The sequence below is a fragment of the Malurus melanocephalus genome, unplaced genomic scaffold (assembly GCF_030028575.1).
Source record: "Malurus melanocephalus ecotype Western Australia unplaced genomic scaffold, MMel_1.1 scaffold_136, whole genome shotgun sequence".
NCBI classification, from domain to species: Eukaryota; Metazoa; Chordata; class Aves; order Passeriformes; family Maluridae; genus Malurus; species Malurus melanocephalus.
In genome coordinates this window covers 1-20,643 of record NW_026623368.1, presented here as the reverse complement: position 1 = coordinate 20,643, position 20,643 = coordinate 1, and the positions used below count along the sequence as shown (strand labels likewise).

The following is a 20,643-nucleotide window of genomic DNA, read 5'->3' as shown; positions in this document are numbered from 1 at the left end:
TGCATTATTGCCTTTTAGTGTGAATGTTTTCCTGTGCCTGATTCTGCCATTAGTTTCTGGAACATGTTGATGGAGATATTATGTTTATGTAAAGAAATTATTTCCCCGTGGTTGTCAACACTTCTCTTTCCTGTATTTGCCATTTGTTTTTGTGGCACTCATTGCATTCTCAAGTGTCTCTAAACTTTTCTTTTGCTTAGTCTTCCAAACTCCCACCACTTTCATCCTCATTTACATTGTTTTCCACCAGCTTCCTTCCACCCTTACTGCCTTTGAGATTGATATGCCTCCATGCACTTCTCAGCGTTGTGCTAATTTTTGCTCAAATGCTTAGTAAGTGTTTGAGATAATCATGAAGGCTTTTTTTTTYCCTYTTTGCCATTAAGAAAGGAATTATAAAATACACTTGGTGATTCTTTGRTTCAATTCTATTTCTTTACACAGCRAACATGACGTCCTGTCACCCAGAACACTGAGGAAGCATTTTTGTTGCTTACATCAGGTTCACACTGAAGTGCTTCTTCAACTTTTTCATTGTTTTCCACCATACTCTAGCCACCTCATTTTCACAGACAGCACTCAAAGMAATCCCCAGCTCATGTGTTTGCAGTCAGTTTTGTCTCTAGTCAGGCATCATGACCATTTTAGCTCTCACTTAACAAAGAGCTGTAATTGTGACATGATTGCATTTACATCAAAGGTATAGCTGCTCTGGGCCAGCCAGCTTCTAGTATAGCACCACAGCATATAGCACCACAGTCCCAGTCCTGTAACTACTTCTTGTTCTGTTCCTTTTTTGGCTTCCTTTCTTCTGTTCAGACATAATTTCCTTTCTGTTCTGTTTTCRGCACTCTCCCATGTCAGGAATGAGACAATGCAGCCCCCTCTCCTGCCCTGTGCCTCCCTCCAACATGCATTTTTCTTTATGCCCTGGAGCACTGGCATTCTCTTGCCTTGCAAACAGCCACTTTGAGATCAAGAAGAGGTTTGGCAAAAGGGCTTTCTAAAAGAAATTTTAACGCAGTTTATGCTGTGAGAATGAGAGGATAGACAGTAAAATAATTTCTGTCGAAATAACTTGTGAGATCCATTTGAAATTGTTTTGCTTCAACTAGTTCAYATTTCTTTTGCTCTTCTTATYCCYCCTCTGCAAAACCAGAAATCCCTGSCAGTTCCTCCRAGAAAGAGTTGCCTGGGAAGTRGTGMTCCTATARGATGCAGGTTCCAGGGCTGACAGAGTTGCTGACAGCTGCCAGGAAGCCACCCAGTCCTATTAGCCAGGCCATGGTAGTATTGTGGAAATGTGGTAGAAATGTGGACTGTATGTGCAATTCCCTCAAGAAAGGATTTTCTTTGCTGTTTAATTTTTGWATACTTTCAAGCCTAATCAACAACAAGGGAGATTTAATCCATGAAACAGATAGCAGCTAAGAAGCACGTTCTACGTGAGGTCCAAGTGTTAGAAATACAAATCGCTTGGTGATAGAATTGCCTTGTTTACCAGGTTTAGGACTTGTCATTCTTCACTGATCTCAGATGCAGGAGAAGGTTAACAAAGCTTGGGGAGAAGGATGCTCACTCATAGTTGACACAAGGAACACAGTTTAYAGGCCACAGGGTCATTTGGCAGAATTCACAAAATAAGGAAGAAACAAATAAGGCAACTCAGCAACTGTGCTGCAACCAGATCCAGCTGGATAAAATGTAATTCTGGCAGGGGGAGATCCTGACTACCAATTCATTGACCGCAGATCCAAGAAATCAAATGACTCAAATGAGAAAGACTAAGCGTGCTCAATAATTAGCATAAGAAGCAAGAGAATCATTAACTAACAGAAGACAGAATACTAATTAACATGAGAACTATATAACTTGTAGCCTTTGTTCGCAAAAATGTATAAATAGTAACGTTTTGATGGTTGGGGTGCTCGATTTATGGAACATCAGACACCCAGGCTTGCACAACTCTGAAATAATCTGTGTCTCTCTCGAATGTGTATTTATTGGTTTGTTGCATATCAGGTAACTAACCAATTTTTGCGGACAACAGTTTTTGGCGATGAAGGACAGAGGTCCAGAAGTAAAGGTGCAGTTCACTCCCCGAGGGCCTCCCAGGCTCTTGTAATGCTTGGCACAGCCCAAGGAGAAGACGTTTCAGTCTGAGGAGGGATTTCACTCGCAGGTGCACCTCCACAGGGCAGGTCTGCACAGCTCTTTGGGCTGAGCTGCCCGAGGAAGGGAGGCAGAAGGGGCCGGGAGGGCGTCACTGCTCAGCCCTGCGCAGCCRGGGCCAGGCCGCCGCTCCACCGCTGGGCCAGGGGGAAGCCCSGGCCACCCCAAGGTCTCCAACCTTTCCTCGTGGCTGCTGAGGGACGCGTTTCGAGCAGTAGGGGCCGCGCAGGTGGCGTTTGATGCCGCAGGTCCCCACGGACGAAGGACAGACTCACAACCCCGCCCGCCGCCTCCCGGCCAGCAGGGGGCGCTCCCCCGGCCCCGCCCACGGCGCGCGAGCCGGAAGCGGAAGCGGCGCGCGCCAGCCCCGGGAGCGAGACCCGCGCGCCGCCGCCCGCGCCATGGCGGCCCCGGCACTGCCCCCGCTGCCGCCGCAGCTCAAGAGCATCCAGCACCATCTGCGGACCGCGCAGGAGCTGGACAAGCGAGAGCCCGTGGTGGCGTACTACTGTGAGTGAGGAGGAGGCCGCAGCGCCGCCCCGCCGGGCCCCGCGCACGGGCCGGGCCGAGCGCTCCGCCCCTGCCGCCCGGGCTGCTGTGGGATGTGCGGAGCCGGGGCGGGGGGAAGCCCCACCTCTGGGCGGTGCGGGGTGGTCGCGCTGTGCCTCGGCTGCAGCCCCACCCGCCTCTCCTGTGCTCTGGCTTTGCGCAGGGGAAACCTGTTGGCAATCGTAGTGGATATTCCGGCAGCCCGGCTGCGTGCTTGTACGCGACCGAGTAGAGTGGTCCTGATAGGATAGTCCTAATAAGTATGGCAAAAAAATAATATTCAAGGACTGTTCAGAGTTTTCGTCTTCCTGAAAAGACCTCCTTTCTGCCCTGTATCATCCTGAATAAGTATTATGAGTTTGAGAGTCTTTAATTCTGATAATACTCTTTCTTTTCTTTGAGGCTTTGTCACTTTGCCGAGGTTCTCAAAGGGAGTGAGGGGGTTGCACTTTTTCTGCATCTTTTACTGAAATGGACACAGGAAAACMTTACTGTAAATCTTGCAAATTAAGATGTAGATTTTTCAAGCTGATGTGGCTTCTAAGCTACTGGTTGTCAGCATGGATTGTGAGCATTTCTAAAACTTTGCCTAGTGGTTTAAGAAATGCAAGTTTGCTGTTAGTCTTAAATTCCTGTTACAGTTTAGCAACACTCAGAAAGTGCCTAAGACTAGCAGACCACCAGAAATGTATGTTTATATTGTTGACAACCCATCCTTAAAGAGGAGGAAGGTGGGTCATCACAGTGTTGGTATTTTTGACATGTGAGGTCATTTGAGGGGTTTGCTTGGCTTGTCTYCAAGAAGAATGAAATAAAAATGTAGAGCTGTTACTTTTTGTTTATAAGATGATTTTAATTTAGGAGAATGAACTCGTGAAGTTCGGAAAAAGCTCTGAAAGAACTGTTGTCTGAGTGACAGAAGAATAATTTTACCTTTTCTGTGTTACTCAGGAATAGTGTGCTAATATGAAAAAAAGCAACCAGAAAAGTGAGGTAGCCACATAYTAGAACACTGGATGTTCTCAGTAGTACTTGCTCTTCATATACAGGGGAAACACAGGACAAGTGACACTGTGTGTGGCAGGAAGCACCGGCTAGGTCAAGTTGCACTGGTTTTTTGTTGGTTTTTTTTTGTTTGTTTGTTTTTTTGTTGTTGTTTTTATTTTTGTTTGGTTTGGGTTTTTTTGTTTGTTTTGTTTTGTTTTTCTTTATTTCTTCAGGGTTTTCTGTCAGATGTAACATGCCTTCTTGCGACACAAGAAAAAGACATGCATTTGTGAAGGTGATAAAATACAAGTCTATTTTAAACCAGAAATATTTTGGTCTATGTTCTCTACTTTTCTTTGTTTTTTGCATTCTGAAACTTAATATATTAAGTCTTAGTGTAGAGGGGAAAAAAGCCTGTGTTCGATAATTACCATTTTCTGTAGTTGCTTGCCTTGTCTGGTGTAAGTAGTTTGAAGATTTTTATTTTTTCATTTGAGAACTTGAACACATCTGATTCATTACTGAACATAGCAAAGGTATCTTTTTCATTACAGTATTACGTAAAGTAAAAAGTACTGATGCCTCTTTTTTCAAGTTAGATCTTGCTCAGTTCCTTTGTTTTTTTAAATACACAAAGGAGAAGAATTTGTTTTCACCAGTGTTCCACTGTTGACACTTATTTCCTCCCATGGTGGATGAATTTGTCTGCATTGACGAAAATGCAGTACTCCTGTTCCATAGTTGTTTTTTTCTTCATTTAGTTCTGGCTTTGAAGCAAAAGGAAGGTTTATGAACCATTAATTTTTAACATCATAGGTTTGGAGCAATTACATGGAATCCCAAAGTATTAATTATTAACATTGCAACTGTCAAAAAAATTGTATTCTATATACTGCTGTCGTGCTTTGAATACTAAAAACCTTACTAAAAAGATGGAATTTTAGAAGTGTAGATCTGGGGATGCAAAAAATTTCCAGAATACGTTTCAGGTAATATTTTGAAAACAACACAGATTTATGTAGGGTTAAAACAATGCTTCTCATTAGATGCTTCACTGAAAAAGAGAGCATTTCTTTGTGGAGCCTTTGAAATGGGTTTCATAGAAGCTCTATACATTTTATATAATGTTTTGTGTGGAAGGAATAGATTGAGGAAAACTCTGTTTTTGCTAGGTCATGTAGTGTTCTCTCCTCCAGCCTCCTCTACAGGCGCACGCCTGGCACCCTGTGTGTCCTGYGTGTCCCAGGATCAGGAGGCTGGTGAGACACAGCAGGGTGGACCCTGTGGTGAAAGGCCATGCACGGGGACAGTGCTGCGTGTTCCATCACAAAGCTGCTTACACAGCCACTCCGTGAAGGGGAGCATTGGTCAGGTAGTGGATGCAAYTATCATCTGAACAGTGATGTGTTTATAGCTTTGGAATGTTGCCATAATGGCTCGTACCCAGAAAAAAGTTTTGGTCACAGTATTATTAATGTTTCCATGGCACAGTGGTTTGCAGTATGGACTTATGTGTGCTAGGTTTTGATTTATGTTAATTTTAGTTAATTTCCACTTTTATATTTCTAATTATTTGWGCTGTGCCACAAACTAATTTGAGCATCAGAAGCAAGTGAACTCTGGCAAAATGTTTGCAACCTAAAATATGACTTTCCATAGCTTACAGTAAAATTGTCAGAGGAACTATTTAGTGTACTAGTTAATACTTTTGCTTCTCATCATAGGTGCTACTGGTGTAGTCTTAAGGCTGGGAATTTAAGTAGTAGTTACCATCTTTTATTTGCCTACACCGTGTTAATTTTTTKCCTCTACATTGCATTGCAGTGCATTTTAAGCATTAAGCTAGCATGAATCAGTAATGCCACCTAAAGAAAATGCTGTAGCCCTTCTGTGGCCTCTCATTCCCAGCCATAACATGCTTTAGAAGCAAATATTGATGTAATTGTGTGATGAGAGACAATAATAAGCTATTTTTYAACCAGGCCAATTCACCACTGCTTAAACAGCTGTGTTCCCACACAGACAAAGACAAGGAGCAAGACACAGTGGCTTGGGGCGAAGGCAGGACTCCTGCTTTTTTGGTATTGCTAGCATATGTTGTTTATAGAAACAGTAATTTAATTAACATTAATCTGTTTTGCACAATATAAATAGCTCCAGCAGGGATTATTTGTATTTTTCAACTGCCACAGAATTTTCCACATGAAAAATAAAATGTTGAACATTGGTGTTCTTGTACRCTATAACACAATATAGCTATTTTTATGGTACTTCCACACTGCAGAAATTTAAAGGCTTGTTTATTGCAGGTTGTCCTGTATAATCCTTTCAAAACCTTCATTCTTAACCTCTTTTTGGGTATCCAGATTCAAAGTAGAATATGATCAGTAGCTTTGTATGTTGTGTGTAGGCTGTTACTTTTTCTAGACCTATCTACTAAGACTAGATGGACATGATTGAAGTAATTAAAATACATTTTTTTTTCCTGACAGTCTGTACCATAAATTCGCATGGTTATAACATTTGTTTTACCCAGAATGCAGACTGTAGAGAATTAAAGACTCCAGGGTTTTTTTTTAAGTTTTTAAGAGGACATGATCTCACAAAATAATTCTTTAAAAGAGATTACGCACTTAATGGTTAATGTAAGTGTCCAGCACTGTGATAATCTACTGCCTTATTTTTAAACGCGTTATTCCCCATATGATACCTTTTTTCACTTTTTTATTATTTTTTAATTATTGTCATTAAGTAGGTAGCTATGGTAGCTATTCCACATACAGTAAAGGTCAGTTCGTTCAGCAGGTATAAGGGAATACCAGAAAAGTATACTACTTTTGCTGGTTGCCTAGCAAAAGGCAAATAAGTAAATGGTAGTTTAAAAAAAAACTTTTTATGTTAAAAACTTACACAAGTCTGACTGTTTGACTAATTTGAGATGTTATTTTGTAGACACAAGGAGTCAGGCTCTGATTTAAAAAATCTCTGGTCYTTAATAACTGAGGAGATCATATGTCTAATTGTGGCATAGGCAGTTTGACTGATACATTTTTGTGTTTTTTTAATTGCAAGGTTTGAGAGGTAACTGTATCTTCCAAAACTTTCAGGTTTAGAGCTTAAAGCAAAATTTTCCGTAATGGCTGTTGTTTAAGCCTTCCAGTAATGTTGTTAAACTCTTTGCAAAGATGATTGGTATTTTATACTTCTATACTTACGGTACATTGATATTCTAATTCAAAGTATTGAGAGACTGCCAGTGAGTTGCCAGAAAAGGACTGATGTTTCATGAGCAGTGTTTGGATAGTCAGAGCATGCAACATGAGAAATTGTGATTCTAATAACTTTCAAAAAGCAAAGGTATGGTTATTTTGCTCTGCCGTCTACTAAACATCAGAAAACAATCATGTGAGATCAGTAGATTTCCTCTGTATAAAAGAGRTATGAAAAAATCTTCAATTTTTAATTTTTGAGATGGAGAAACACCAGAAAAATACTTTTGTGAGGTCAAGCCGGGGAGAAAAGCAAAAGAGAAAATTTTTCTTCCACAACTAGTTGACAACCTCKTTAACCAGAAGTTATTCAGCTTTTAACAGAAATATCCTTCTGTTAAATTATTGGCTTTTCACTTTCAAGTGTAGTCAGACATAAATGAAACAATCTTCTTCCTGCATACAAATTTTAAGACTTCCTTTAGTATTGATTATTCTTACTATTAGAGAAAAAATAGACAATAAAGTTCTGGTCTGGCTAAGAATTTGGGAAGTACAGTTACTGTGTAATTTTGCAACTGAAATACGTTTGTTTTTTTATTGATTCCTTCCTTAAAGCAGTGGACTAATAACAGTCAAATATTTAACTGAGCTTTTAATTTATTCAACTTTATATTGTATCTGGATGCATTTTGAATGACAAGTTTAGAAGATGCATCTAATTTAGAAGTATTAATGAAAATAAAAGTTGCGGRTATTTGCTGTATTTGAGGAGATTCTGCACATACTTAATGACTTCATTTATACTGAGACACTAGAAKTGAACATGCTTATAACATTCCATATCTAGTATGATCAAATTTCTGAGCTTTCCAGTTTAAATATCCATCTTTTGTATTAGTTTTATATAATCCATTTTTAAAAGTACATTTTCCATATTCTCGTATTGCTGGTGCAGAAAAGTATTTTATGGGCTACTTATACAATAAACGTTTTAAAGGCATTTTTTTAGAGCTTGCATACTGAAAAGTAAATTGAATCTGTTCTTTACTCAGGATAAGTTAAAGTGGTCCAATATTTAAGAAGTAGACACCAATTTCTTAGTGTATGTGGGATTTGGTTTGATTTTTCTGTGAGTATAAACTAAAAATGTTTCTCCATTTATATTTTTCCCTTTGTGCTCTTTTTTTTCTGTTTTCAGTCTTAATTTGTTTGCTCTGATTATTTCAAAGATTTTTGAGTGGGGAASACTGTGCTCTTAAAATCACTTTGTGGAGACAGAAAAACTAAAAAGTGATAGGAATAACAATGATAATTATATAAATCTTACAGTCATCAAAGCAGACATTGGGTAGGAGCAAAAATTAAGATGATATCAACTATTGTGTAGTATTTTGGGCTTCAATTACAGAGGTAACATTTTTTAATAATCTCTTCTGACAGAGATAAGAATCAGAACATTAAATAGAACAAGTGTACTTCAGAGATTGAAACTTCTTCTGAGTTACGTGTATTTGTATAAAATGCATACATTTCACTTGTGTGGTGGAAATATACTAAGGTGCATTTTTTCCACCATATAATTCATCATTTTTTGGGATATATTTCTTAAGCTTGAACTTCTGTCTTTTCCTGCCTGAGGTATGCTGCTACCTTTGAAGAAGGGATGCATCARCACCAACATTCTGATTTGCAGAATCACAGAACTATTGAGGTTGAAGAGCTTTGGTACATCCCCTTGTCCAATCCCCTGCTCAGAGCATAATCACAAGAACAGGTTGGTCAGGACTGTGTGCAGGAAGTTTTTGAACACCCCCAAGAATGGCGACTCCACAGTTGCTGGGAGCTACCTGTTCCAGTGTGTGATTACCCTTACAGTAGATTTTTCTTACGTTTAAATGGGATTCCTTGTATTGCATTTTGAGGCCATTGYGTCTTGTCCTGTCACTGGGCACCACTGACAAAGGTCTGGCTTTGTCTTTTCTCCCCATTGCCCCTTCCTCACAGCAGGTGTTTTCACACATTGGTAAGACCCTCTGATCCTTTGCTTTTCAAGACATAAACAATCTGAACTCTCTTCCTCTCCCTGTGCCCCTAGCCTTTCATCAGCTTTATGGCCCTTTTTATGTCTCATASTGGGAGCCCAGACTGGACCCAGGACTGCAGGTGTGGCACACAAGTGCTGAGTAGAACGGAAAGATCACTTGCCTCAACCTGCTGGTGACATTTCTCCTGATGTAGCTGTGGATGCTGATAGCCATTATTAAGGTCAGGAGTACACGCTTTGGATGCTTATCTCGTGGTCATCTGTGGTGCTTTGGTTCACCTCAGAGTAGTTTGAAGGCATGAAATAGGCTTCTTTCAGTTTAAACTAAATGAGAGGGAGTTTCAGATTTGTGCTCTAATCACTACAAGCTGTTTTATCCTCATGACTTGACCACAACTAATCCAGAGTAGCTGCCTTCTCCTCTTTTTGCATTCTGGAGATCTCAATTGCTATAAAACCTACATTAAATGTAATTTTTCTGTTTTAATTGGAAATACTTTATTTTCTTTACTAAACTGTAGAAACAAGCTTTTGAAAGTATGAGTGGTTTAAATATTGTAGAATAGATTAGAAGCCAATGAATTGTACATATAAATCTCATACTCAAATTCTGCAAGACCAAAGTAAGCCCTTAAACTAGACTGAAGTACCATAGCGCAGAARATAGTAATTTCCTGAGATTCATAGTAGGTGTTACTATGTTATTTGTTTTGTCATCTAACCTTAATAGTTACCAGTTGTGTTTGTCTTTGAAAATTTTGTTTCATCTATTTGGCTTGTCTGTAAGTTGCTGTTTTTGTTATTATTATGWAAGCGGACTTACTGTCACTTTCAAGATTTTATGAGGCAATTTTGACTTGACAAAATTTGTTTAGAATGTAACCCAGTACATAGAATGTAACTGTATGTAACTGTACTGTTATGCACCCATTTTTTTCAGTAAGATTTAGAATATTATARAAGAATCTGAGGGGATGAGAGGGTMATGATGCTATACTCTTTTGAGTTTCTTAATTAAATTTTTTAGTAGTCTTCATTTCCCCCACTTTTGCATTCAGATTTCTTTTCTTACATTTTTCCCTAAGTTTATTTTACTTATTGAAAGTAAGTATTTGAAGTAATTTGATTTCTCTGGAATGTTTTAGATTTTCAGTTGATGCTGCCAGCCTAATATCATCTTTTGCCAGTCTCTTTCAGCATCTTGTAATTAAGAGACGGTGTAAGGCCTTCCAAGTTTGTTTGTCAGTATGTTATATCTATTTTTARAAGTCTTGGAATTGGCTAAGTCCATGGCAGCTTGGACTTAGCCATGCAGAAATATGTATTTATGATCTGCATGCAGAAATTACATGTTTGAAATATGACACATCAATGTTCATGAAAGCAAGAATTCATTTTCATATGAATATATGTGTCCAGTAGTTTTGAATTTYGGTAAAATCCAATTTAATGTCTTTGTGCGCCTTGCTTCCCACATTTGTATTCCAGCTGTTGTCTTCCTGTGCCAAGCATTTAGCCAACATTTTTCTGTCAGTGCTTTGACAAAGAGAAGAGGAAGATGTAAAATATGAATGAGTAATAAATTACAGCTTGGGAAAGCTTTCATCCCTTAATCAGCATCAAAATGTGACTAAAATGTATTGCCATGTTGTTTGTTACTATTTTATGTCAGTTTGTTACTATCAAATGTCAAAAATACCCCAGTTGCCAATAATTTATTTCCTATGCTAGAGAATTAGATAAGCACAGGGAAAGAGAAGTATAATCTTTTGATCCTGTTTGACCAGGAAAAAGAAAAATGGATAGTAGGAGAGAATTTAGAAGATAGAGAATCAACCTATTGTGCATACTTGCTGGCTGGAACTTTTGTTCTCTGGTATTTTTTCCTTGGCACAAAATTAGTTTAAAATGGGAGTGAGGGGAGTTTCAGTTGTTATCCAAACATAAATCTGGAGTGACTTACTGTGTATGAGGGATGAATGTCTGGCACATACTAAAGACAAAATAGTTGCTCTGAAATTGTGCTGTGTATTAGCAAAGGAAAATAATGTGGTATTACGTGACATAAATAAAGGCAGAGAAGTTTTTTGTAAAGCTCAGTGTATAATTCCAGCCAGCACACCCACACTTAATATTAACTGAACAAAGATTAAGGGCAGCAAATCAAGATGTATATTTTGTAGTTGTCTTGGCAAGACATTTTTGTGAGAATGATTACTTGCCAAGTCTTTATGAATTTGAAGATAAATGTCCTGTCTGCAAACTGAGAGCAAACTCTTTTAGTTAATAATTGGCAAAACAGTTGTGTCTTTGTGTGTAAAATTGCAAGTGACTTTAGCTCTACTTATAATGTTATTTAATATTTAAACATTAGCTCTATGTAGCCTCCTTTATGCACATACTATACTACTTGATTGGCCACATAAGTCTTTTTTACTACTCATTTTGAATAGACGGGGCAAAAAATAGTTGTATTTATTATAAAGCTGAGTGCATAAAATAAATTTTAAAAGGAGGAATAATTTCATTCACCTATTTGTTTCCAGATATTCCAGGTCTTCATCAAACACAGTGAAGARAGGCAAGAATTACAGGTCACTTAATTYCRAGATTGTCTACGTTCTTCATATACTCCATTTAGGCTTTAAAAACTTGAAAACTTTTGCAGCTGCAATGTATGGGTGTAGTTGTTTTTTTACATCAACATTTCCAGAAGCTTGGCTTTTCACAGAGGAATTTTTTAATCAGAAGTTCCTAAACCAATGGCTTCTGTAAGTCAAGTTCTTTAGTTTTAACAATATATCAGTAGTCATTAGGAACATGCACTTTAMACATTTTTTCAATGTATAGAGAGACGTTCTGAAGAGAAAACCGATATGATTTTCATGTAAAATGGCCTTTCAAGGGTGATATTCTATAAGGTCAAACAATGCATTTGTAGTACAGAATACTAAGAGGATTTCTTTTGTGGTGTCCATACTGTTCAGGAGATTATCTTCCATTAAAGCAAAAGTTTTGTGACCTAGCAAGCATAGTAATAATACTGTCTACTGCTTTTGCAATATTACAGAAATCAGAACAGCTGTATTTAATGGACTGTAAATAATTTTTCTTTTTGATGTGGGGGAAGGAGATAGCTGAACTCATGTTGCTGTTGATATTCTTAGCAGAGGTGTTGGAGGTGGTAAACTTTTGGCTTCTTGCTCATGAGTTATTTGCTACTGAGATTACCTGCCAACATAAATATAGAGGCCAGTTCTTTGACTATTAGTTGCCAGTTTAAAATTTGACTGATGGTATTAACACAGGAAAGGTGTGTTTTGCTCATTGCTGATGAAAATTGAGCGATGAGATTAGTTTGCTATTAGCTGCMAGTTAGGCAGGAAAAGGGCATTAATAGATTTCCTTCACTAGATTAAAACGTATTTTTCAGTTATTGTCATGTATATTTACCGTAAGTGATACTTGTGTGATCAAGTACGCRCAAAAGTAAAAGATACGCTACTGAACACCTTAATTGGCAAAGGTAGTAGTATTAAAACCAGCACAATCTTACAAATAGCCTTCATGTAGAATACTTGGTACATTTCAAAATTAGACAGAGAGGATGACAGAAGACACAGACGTGGAAGAACTTGCATTTGGAAATAAATTAATTTTTTTCCTTAGGAATATGATATAGTAATGCTCAAAAATGGAAAGAGTAGAATTAGTATATACTTTTTCCTGTTGTCAGCAATAAGGCAAAAGATGGCTTACTGCTTTCAGATTCATTCCCRTATTGCTTTGCAGACAGATAATTTCAAAACATTAAAAGATAATTTTATTTATTTCAGTAGTGTCTTTAAAGATAACTACCAGATTATTTCCTCCTTTTCCTATTTTGTTTCTGTCCCTAAAAATCTCTAGTTCTTTGAGTTTTTCCACTATTGAACCTTCTGTTTGCTTGGTAAGTGTAATGATAGAGATTTTCAATCCTAAAGCCCTGTTTTCAATTAGAGCAGCACTGAGTAAATCAGTAAGTATAGCTAAATGTATTTAACATTTTGTGTGTCACAGATGAGATKCAGACTGTGGAGAGTGTACTTTTCTTCTGTATCTATAGTTCATCAACTGAAACTAATGTGTGTAGAGATTTTGAGTAGTAGTGTATAGTTTGCATTTTCTGGCCTGAAGGCTGCCTCATCTTTCATTGCAATCAGGTTGTTTTATCAATGGTATCTGAACCAAGACTGCCTTTTGACACAGTGSTGCTAGGTAGTGATGGTCTCTCAATAATTGTTTTCATGGACATCATGCTCTCTCTTGATTGCCACTTAMKWAARAARRMARRAAYWRTWTTTKYSYYTWTMTCWMWGACTCCCTCATCAGAGGYCTGTCTCTGGACAAGTTAGTCCTCCCTTCAAAMATATAAATGTATGTGAAGAAGTGAGCATGCAAMAAATCCAGAGCATGCAAAAAWTCAAAAGCTTTTAAAGATCACAGWAGACTCTCTTGTTAGGATAACTTAAGTGTGCTTTGACCTTTTACCAGTTAGTAAGAACTTCCAGGAAATCTCCTTAATAATTTCTGTAGGCAGTGGTACAAATTGGGAATTGGTGGTTACATGTAGTAACTGTCTCAGTTGTGTGGTACAGCARTGTAATTGCTCTGACAGGTGGAACACACTTAATCTTATCTCAGGTGACATTAATAGTCTGTCTCTAGGATGTCTCTGTTCTTAGCATCTGTAGACCTGCTGCAGCTAGAGCGCCTTTACTGATTTCTTGACAGTTTGTGCTTTATGGTACTTAGTCATTTGATCTTTACCAACCTAAGAACCTTGGGTACGTTGGTCCTACAACCTTTTGTAAGGAGGAAGTGGTATTGGTGTGGAGGATTGCTTGATGTCACCCACAGTGTAAAGTTATATATGGACAAAAAAAACATGTTTCTTATCTCTAGTTATTTTTCCCATGTGATTTCTGTGTGTTCAAGACTTATTCTGCATTTGTTCATTGGAGTCCCTGAAGGAGTCGTAAAGTCTTTCTCAGCCTCTGAAATCCTAAGAGGGGGGAGTGCTGGCTTTTCAGGGCTTCATACAAAGCAAACAGATGACACAGTTCTGTAAATAAACCCYTTGGGATATTAGTGAAGAAAAAATTACWTGGTGTTCRGTATTTAAATGGATATATTTGCAAWAAGATTAAAAAAAMCAAAATCRTATAGGTAACAYRAGTAACAGTTACAAATTAGAAGATCTTGTAATTTTTAAACTGATCAAGACTAAAGACATTTGCAATACCTATTTATATGGAAACAGAGTTCTTTTTATGTMAATGATTTATGGAAGAGATCTGAAGATGCATACTTCAGCAAGTAAGATAAATCTATATCCTGTAATGACCAAATGTATTTTGAATTTGTCACCCTAATGTGTATTAATCTAAAATTAATTTATTTGCCTCTGAAAATACCTGAGTTTTGTATCCATCAAAAAGAAAAAACCGATCTAGATGGCTCATAGGTTTAGCAATTTTACGTTAATTCTTACATTTTATATTGGTAAATTATAGCATGAAATGTGTTCAGGGAGCTTACAATCAAGTATGTACTTAAAAAGCAATTTAATTGAAGACTGAGCATTCACTCCTTGTCATGTGATAATGGTATTTTAATTGATGATCGACTGTTAATTTTAGTTAGATACAATTCTCTGTATCTTTCTGTGTTTGAATTTCTTTGAAATCTAATTTCAACTTTACATGTGCTAGTTTTGTAATGTTTAACATTAACATGTCAGCATCCAGAAGATAAATAACATGGGCTTAAGGGTACCTGTCARTAATTAGCTTAATAATAATGTTGCCACTTGATGACACCTACATAGCAATTCTTTCATTTGTCATGGTCAATGACAAATTGACCATGTAGTAGTCTTTATTAATTCCTTTGGTTTTGTTCAGGACTTTCACTTGGTTGTTCTTTACTGAATGCTTGCATACAAAGATGCTAGATCCTTTTCTACATTGTAATAAAACTAGAGAGGCTATGGAGAGCAGAAGTATTTTATTTTTTGTGGAGGGTGTTGGACAACCCAACAACTTTGACATTCAAAAATTAGTGAGCTTTTTAGTCCCAGATAAGGAATGTACACTTTGTCTGATTTGAAGTCAACCAGTTGTATATGTTCTAAAAGTCCAGGAAAATTAGTTAAATTATGATGCTCAGCAGTAAAATCAAAGTAAGTTTTGTAGAAAGGTACCTAATTTTATTAGACAAACTGCTAATMGATGGGAAAAGCAGACAAGCTTTTGGGCATATAATGTTTTCTTCTGCAGCAAGTGTCAGGAGAGGTGCARTGTGATAACAATTGTGTTACATTCATGTGTTACTGAGGTTATTTGAAGGTTCTCTAGTGTATGAAGAGATGTTTGAGAGGAGTGAGATGTTGCTGTGAAGCAAGTAACGATCACTTGCAGAAGTCTGTGTCCTGCAAGAAGGACATGGGGTATTCCATAATAACTACCTCATGATAATACTTGGTGAAGTTACAACTTTTGATTCTTAAACTGCATTTGAAAGTGTTTTGTGGGGCTCCCTTGAGAGTCAGAATTGAAAGTTAGAGAAATGTTTGGGTTTTTTTTTTTAGTAGAAAATGTTCTGCATTTGATTACTGGATGTTTCTGGCCATTTTCCCTTCTTGGTGTATGTTAATCATAGTAAATTATACTTGCTTGGGTTTGCCCAGTTTCATGAAGCCTATAAAGTTCTGCCATGTGCAAATCTAAAATTCATGGATTTTTGGTAGTCAAAATACAGTTTTTAATCAGAAGATGTTAATCATTCATTTTCAAGATCTTACTAAAAACTGGCAACTCTGGTTCCAAGGAAATTCAATAAAGTCTGTCTTGTCTGCTTTAAAGATCAGGTTTGTGTCTTGGGAGTTTTGATGTTTTGTATGCAGGTACATGAGATAGAAGATGCCATTAATACATTTGTTCAAGTGTTTTAAGGCTGACTCCTGCTGTGTTAAGTTACATTTATATCCATGTACTCTCTCAATCAACTTGAAATTCCTATTAGAGTTGCAAATGAGGGTGGGGGAAATCTATAAAAGCACTTAATATTGCATAACAGTGAAGCAAACATCAGCTTGAAATGAGCAGAAATAGTCATTGGGGAAAAATAAAGCGTAAATCTTCTAAAAATATCTCCTAGTATCTCTGCAACACCAAAAAATAACCTTCCACTATCACTGCTCACTCATACTGGAGTCAGTACATGATTTACTCGTGAGTTTGTCTTTCAGGTGTGTTGGGGGGCATTGTTTTGTTTACTTATGGGTTTCGCCGGAGATAATCACTTTCAGTGTTTTTTGTGTGTTTTGTATCATTTCAAGGTCGTTTGTATGCAATGCAAACAGGGATGAAGATTGATAGTAAAACCCCAGAATGCCGTAAATTTCTATCCAAACTTATGGATCAATTGGAAGCYGTAAGTAGAATTTATTGCTTTCCTCAATAAAAATCATATTAATGGAATTTTTATTTAAACTTCTGGAAAATACTGTCTCTTCCCTGCAGCTATTCTGCATGCAAGCATACTGTGTAAACTTCAATTGTATGTAATAAATCACAAAAGGTTTGGGGGGAGATAAAGCTGTATGTGTATATACATGCACAAATGTAATTGAATTTTTACCACAGATTTTGTGTAGACAGCATCAATTACAAAGCTTTATTCACACAGTCTCATGACAAATCATAATTCATTATGAAGTAAATGCAGGTGTTCTAGAGGACCTTTAAATTGATTTGCCTTTGATTCCTTGAAGTCTGTAGAGTTATTTTCACTGCTGTAGGACTTGATAGYCTAGTCTTTGTATGCTTTTGAAATTTTTGACCTAAACTGTTATGTCCMGGAAGTTTTTAAAAATATTCTTCAGTATGCTGTGTTASAGATTAGAGATTTTATTTCAGGAATTTTTGTAAGCACAGTCTAATCTGTGTGGGTAAGGGATAGAAACGCTGTGCGCTTCTGARTAGACCTGATACTATTAAAAAGCCTTAAATAGAATAGAATTAAGCAAAGAAAGGTAAAGTTGTTGTACAGATGGTCAGTTCAGGTTTTGGGAGCTGTTTATGTTCATGCCTTCTAGTTTTCATATTCTCCAAGGAAGAAGTTGGTGGATTTTGAGGTCTTAAGTGCTCATTTGGAAGCAGAAAGTAATCTTGAAAAATAAARCAGCAGTTCTTTTTTTGTTCAGTATTGGTGGTTCCATCCAAAATGTAGAAATGCCTGAAGAGTTTGTGTGAAACTAGTGCAACAGCCTTCAGTTATGAAAGATGGATGGTTCATCCACAGAAGTATTCGAGGCCGGGTTGGATAGGTCCCAAGCAACCTCATCTAGTGAATGGCATCCCTGTCCACAGCGGGAGAGTCGGAACTAGATGACTCTTAAGGTGCTTTCCAGCCCAAACCATTCYGTGATTCTTCAGAAAAAAWCAAAACATGGACCATTTGTGGGGTTTTTTTTCCATACCTTGTTCTACTTGCTTTTCTTATCACTGATTTTTGCAATGGGAAATTCCGTGTTCAGTGACTTCTTGGTGTATTATTTCATTAGATTTTGATATCTTGAATGAGTCTGGGTTTTGTGTTCAAAGGGAGAGGGAGATGGCAGGAGAGGTGAGATTATAAAACTCAGATTCTGCTCGTCATTTCGTAAGAATTGTTGGAATTTGCTGGATTACTTATGGTACTGCAGCAGTTAATCTGCAGCATTCAGTTGCCCCTTCTGTTTCAAAATTGGAAAGACTTAAAAAAGCAGCAAAAATCCGGTTTCACCCCTTGGTTGCTGGTAAGATTGTCTGTGACAACTGATACACAGGTATTGAAGATTCTTCTGTGTATCCAGGTGGTGGGAAGTTGGAGAGAGCAGCTCTAAACAAGCATAATAGAGCAGTTTTGGGGCTGGTAAGTTTGGGTTTATGGAAAAGTTGAACCCCTGCTGTAATTTAGTGGCTGCCGTTTCCCGTCTGCCCATAACCACCAGGGGGCGAGGGGGGCGCGGCGGGTCTGCACTTCCCGCGCGTCCGCACGATCGTACCCACCATCGGTTTTCATGGGTGCAACAGCAGCTCATCCTGAGCTTCATCATAGCTTAGAATAAACTATGTGTAGACAGAGCTGGAAATTTGCAGGTGTGCTTTTTGCAAGAAATGTCCCAAATATGTGAATTAAATACAGTGATTTTGTTTCTAAAATGCATGTTTCTGTCAGAAATATTTTTACTTACCATTGTGTTGTTTTGCTTTTCCAATGTGTAACTGTTTCATTTAAATGTTTTTTGTTGCTATTGTTGTTTCATTGAGTTTGGCTATTTTTGTAAAATTAAACGTAAATGCCTAGATTTTAGGTTGAAATTTTGTATCAACATGTAAAATTATTGCCACTACTGCTGTATTGAATCACAGATTGTGTGAAGGATCATTTTMAAAGTAAACAAGTTGGTTAATTGTMCTACTTTTMGGAGTGTATTTAACRGTGTCAGTTGTGTGTTTGAAATAATTGAGCATCAGATCAGGTATAGTAATCAGTTGTGTTCTGAGTGTGAGGTATACAGATATGTTGGGGAAATAGATGTTTATACAAACAGCTTTCTTCCAGTGTTAGCTTCAGTGTTGCATTTGAACTTACAAATTTTGGTACTTTCACAAGAAAATTACACTTTGTTAAACAAATGCTTTATGGAAACTATAGAATAGTTTGATTAAAGCCTTTAAATTAAAATTCTATTTGGAAAGCTTATATTTAACTACGAAAATCAAGTAACTTTTCTGGCTACATTCTATTTCTTGTAAAGTTGGCAGCAATCTAAAAATATGGAAATGCTGCCTGCACGATTAAATTTTCTTCGCACGCACAGTGAAAAATAACAACTACTCAGAGATTGTTTTTACATCTTTTGGCAAAATAAAGACTGTGGGTTAGTATCATGCAGTGTTCCTGTTTTTGTTCTCTAAGGATAACCTGAGATTTCCTTATGTGCAAACAGTAAGCCTATTCAGAAGCTCTAAATCCACCTGTTGTAACTGTTAAGAGTTATTTGCTTTACTGATTTTTATTAGGAAACCTGAGGATTCTTGTTCTCTAACAACTTTGAAAAGAGGTCTTTGAATGGAAAAACACTGCTTACACTGAAAATTCCAGTAAATCCATAGGTCCCTAGATAGGTCAAGGTAGGACTCAGATACTTGGAAAGATGYAATGAACTGCAGTGAAATAAACTTAGAAGAGGGAAGATACATGATCACTCTGATCTACAGCACCTTTATAAAGCATGCATTAGTATTGAATTGTATTGAATTGAAAGTATTGAATCCTGACACAGGCTTCAAAGTGCTTGGTCTTTCAGATACTAAGGGAAAATGTATGTTTTGCTATTCCTTCACAGTATTGTAGTTGTGTTTACTTTTAAAATTTTGGGGATTTTCAGTGGTTTTTATAAGCATTTTGTGGCTGAAGATTCAGAGCTACTTGTTCACAATATTTCTCTCTCCAAAAGAATGTGCTTTGTCTTTCACATGATGCTTTTAGCATTTGTTATGTTAGAAGCTGTAGATATGTAAAACAAAGTGTAAGTTGTTTCTTTTTAAATTGTAGTTGACTTTGTTTAAATCAGCAGGTTCTTTTTGTGTTTGCAAAATTGCTGTGGTCTAATAAAGTTGTTAATGTATTTTTCCAACATTTTTCAGATGAAAAAGCAATTTGGTGATAATGAAGCAATTACTCAGGAAATTGTTGGTTCTGCTCATGTGGAGAATTATGCCTTGAAAATGTTTTTGTATGCAGACAATGAAGACAGAGCTGGGCAATTTCATAAGTAGGTGAAAATCTTTGGCTTTCTTATCTGTATTAAGATGCTGGTCAAGGAATGTGAATGTCCAAACTCTTTAATTTGACTGGAAACAAGAATTGGGCTTTAATACATTCTTTAATCTTGTGGAAAATTTGATTTGTTATTCCTTTCAGGTCTAACTTCACACATTAACTGGTATCTTCCTTATGTTCCGTAGGAGTTTGCTCACCTACTAGCAAGCCTTCTAAAATCACAGGCTAATACGGTGCTTTCTTTACATAAAGCATGTTATGTTATAGTTTCTATTGACCAGTGATAGTAAAATAGTGATGATCCATTATGTGGTTTGGTTTCCAGCAATTCCTGCTCATGTATTTTTCTAAGCTAATGCAGGATTTCCTATGTTCTACACAGAGCATTCCAAACTAGAAACTAAGTGCAGAACATATGACCAATTTTAAAAAATAGTGAACATTTTCTGCATAGTAGTTAGGAGACTAACCAATATATTGCTAGATTTAAATGTTGTGAAGTAACTTCTGTAAGATCAGATTAAAAGAAAAAAAATAGTGGTACTTGGCTTGAAATAAGCCAGTATGATCTAAAATTACAAGTTCAAAAATACGGTTTTGAGAGACTGGCATTACCAAGTTAGCAAAACGTTTTCTTTTTTTCCAGAAACATGATAAAGTCCTTTTATACTGCCAGTCTCCTGATAGATGTTCTAACGGTATTTGGGGAGCTCTCGGAAGAGGTAAGTGTCAGGCATATGAGTGTATTATCTGATTGCTTTTCTGAGCACAGACATTGCTTTTATAATTCATGAATATGAATTT

General features: G+C 37.1%; 1 protein-coding gene across 1 annotated transcript; it reads left to right on the top strand.

Annotated features, from left to right (window-relative positions):
* Positions 1-2,517: 2,517 nt before the first annotated feature.
* On the top strand, positions 2,518-20,582 carry LOC130576344 (vacuolar protein sorting-associated protein VTA1 homolog; the record flags this gene model as incomplete). The annotated part of the gene is made up of 4 exons (XM_057370926.1): positions 2,518-2,682; positions 16,346-16,440; positions 19,704-19,831; positions 20,486-20,582. Coding segments are annotated over exons 1-4 (429 nt in total), but the record flags the coding sequence as incomplete, so codon positions are not given.
* Positions 20,583-20,643: the final 61 nt, after the last annotated feature.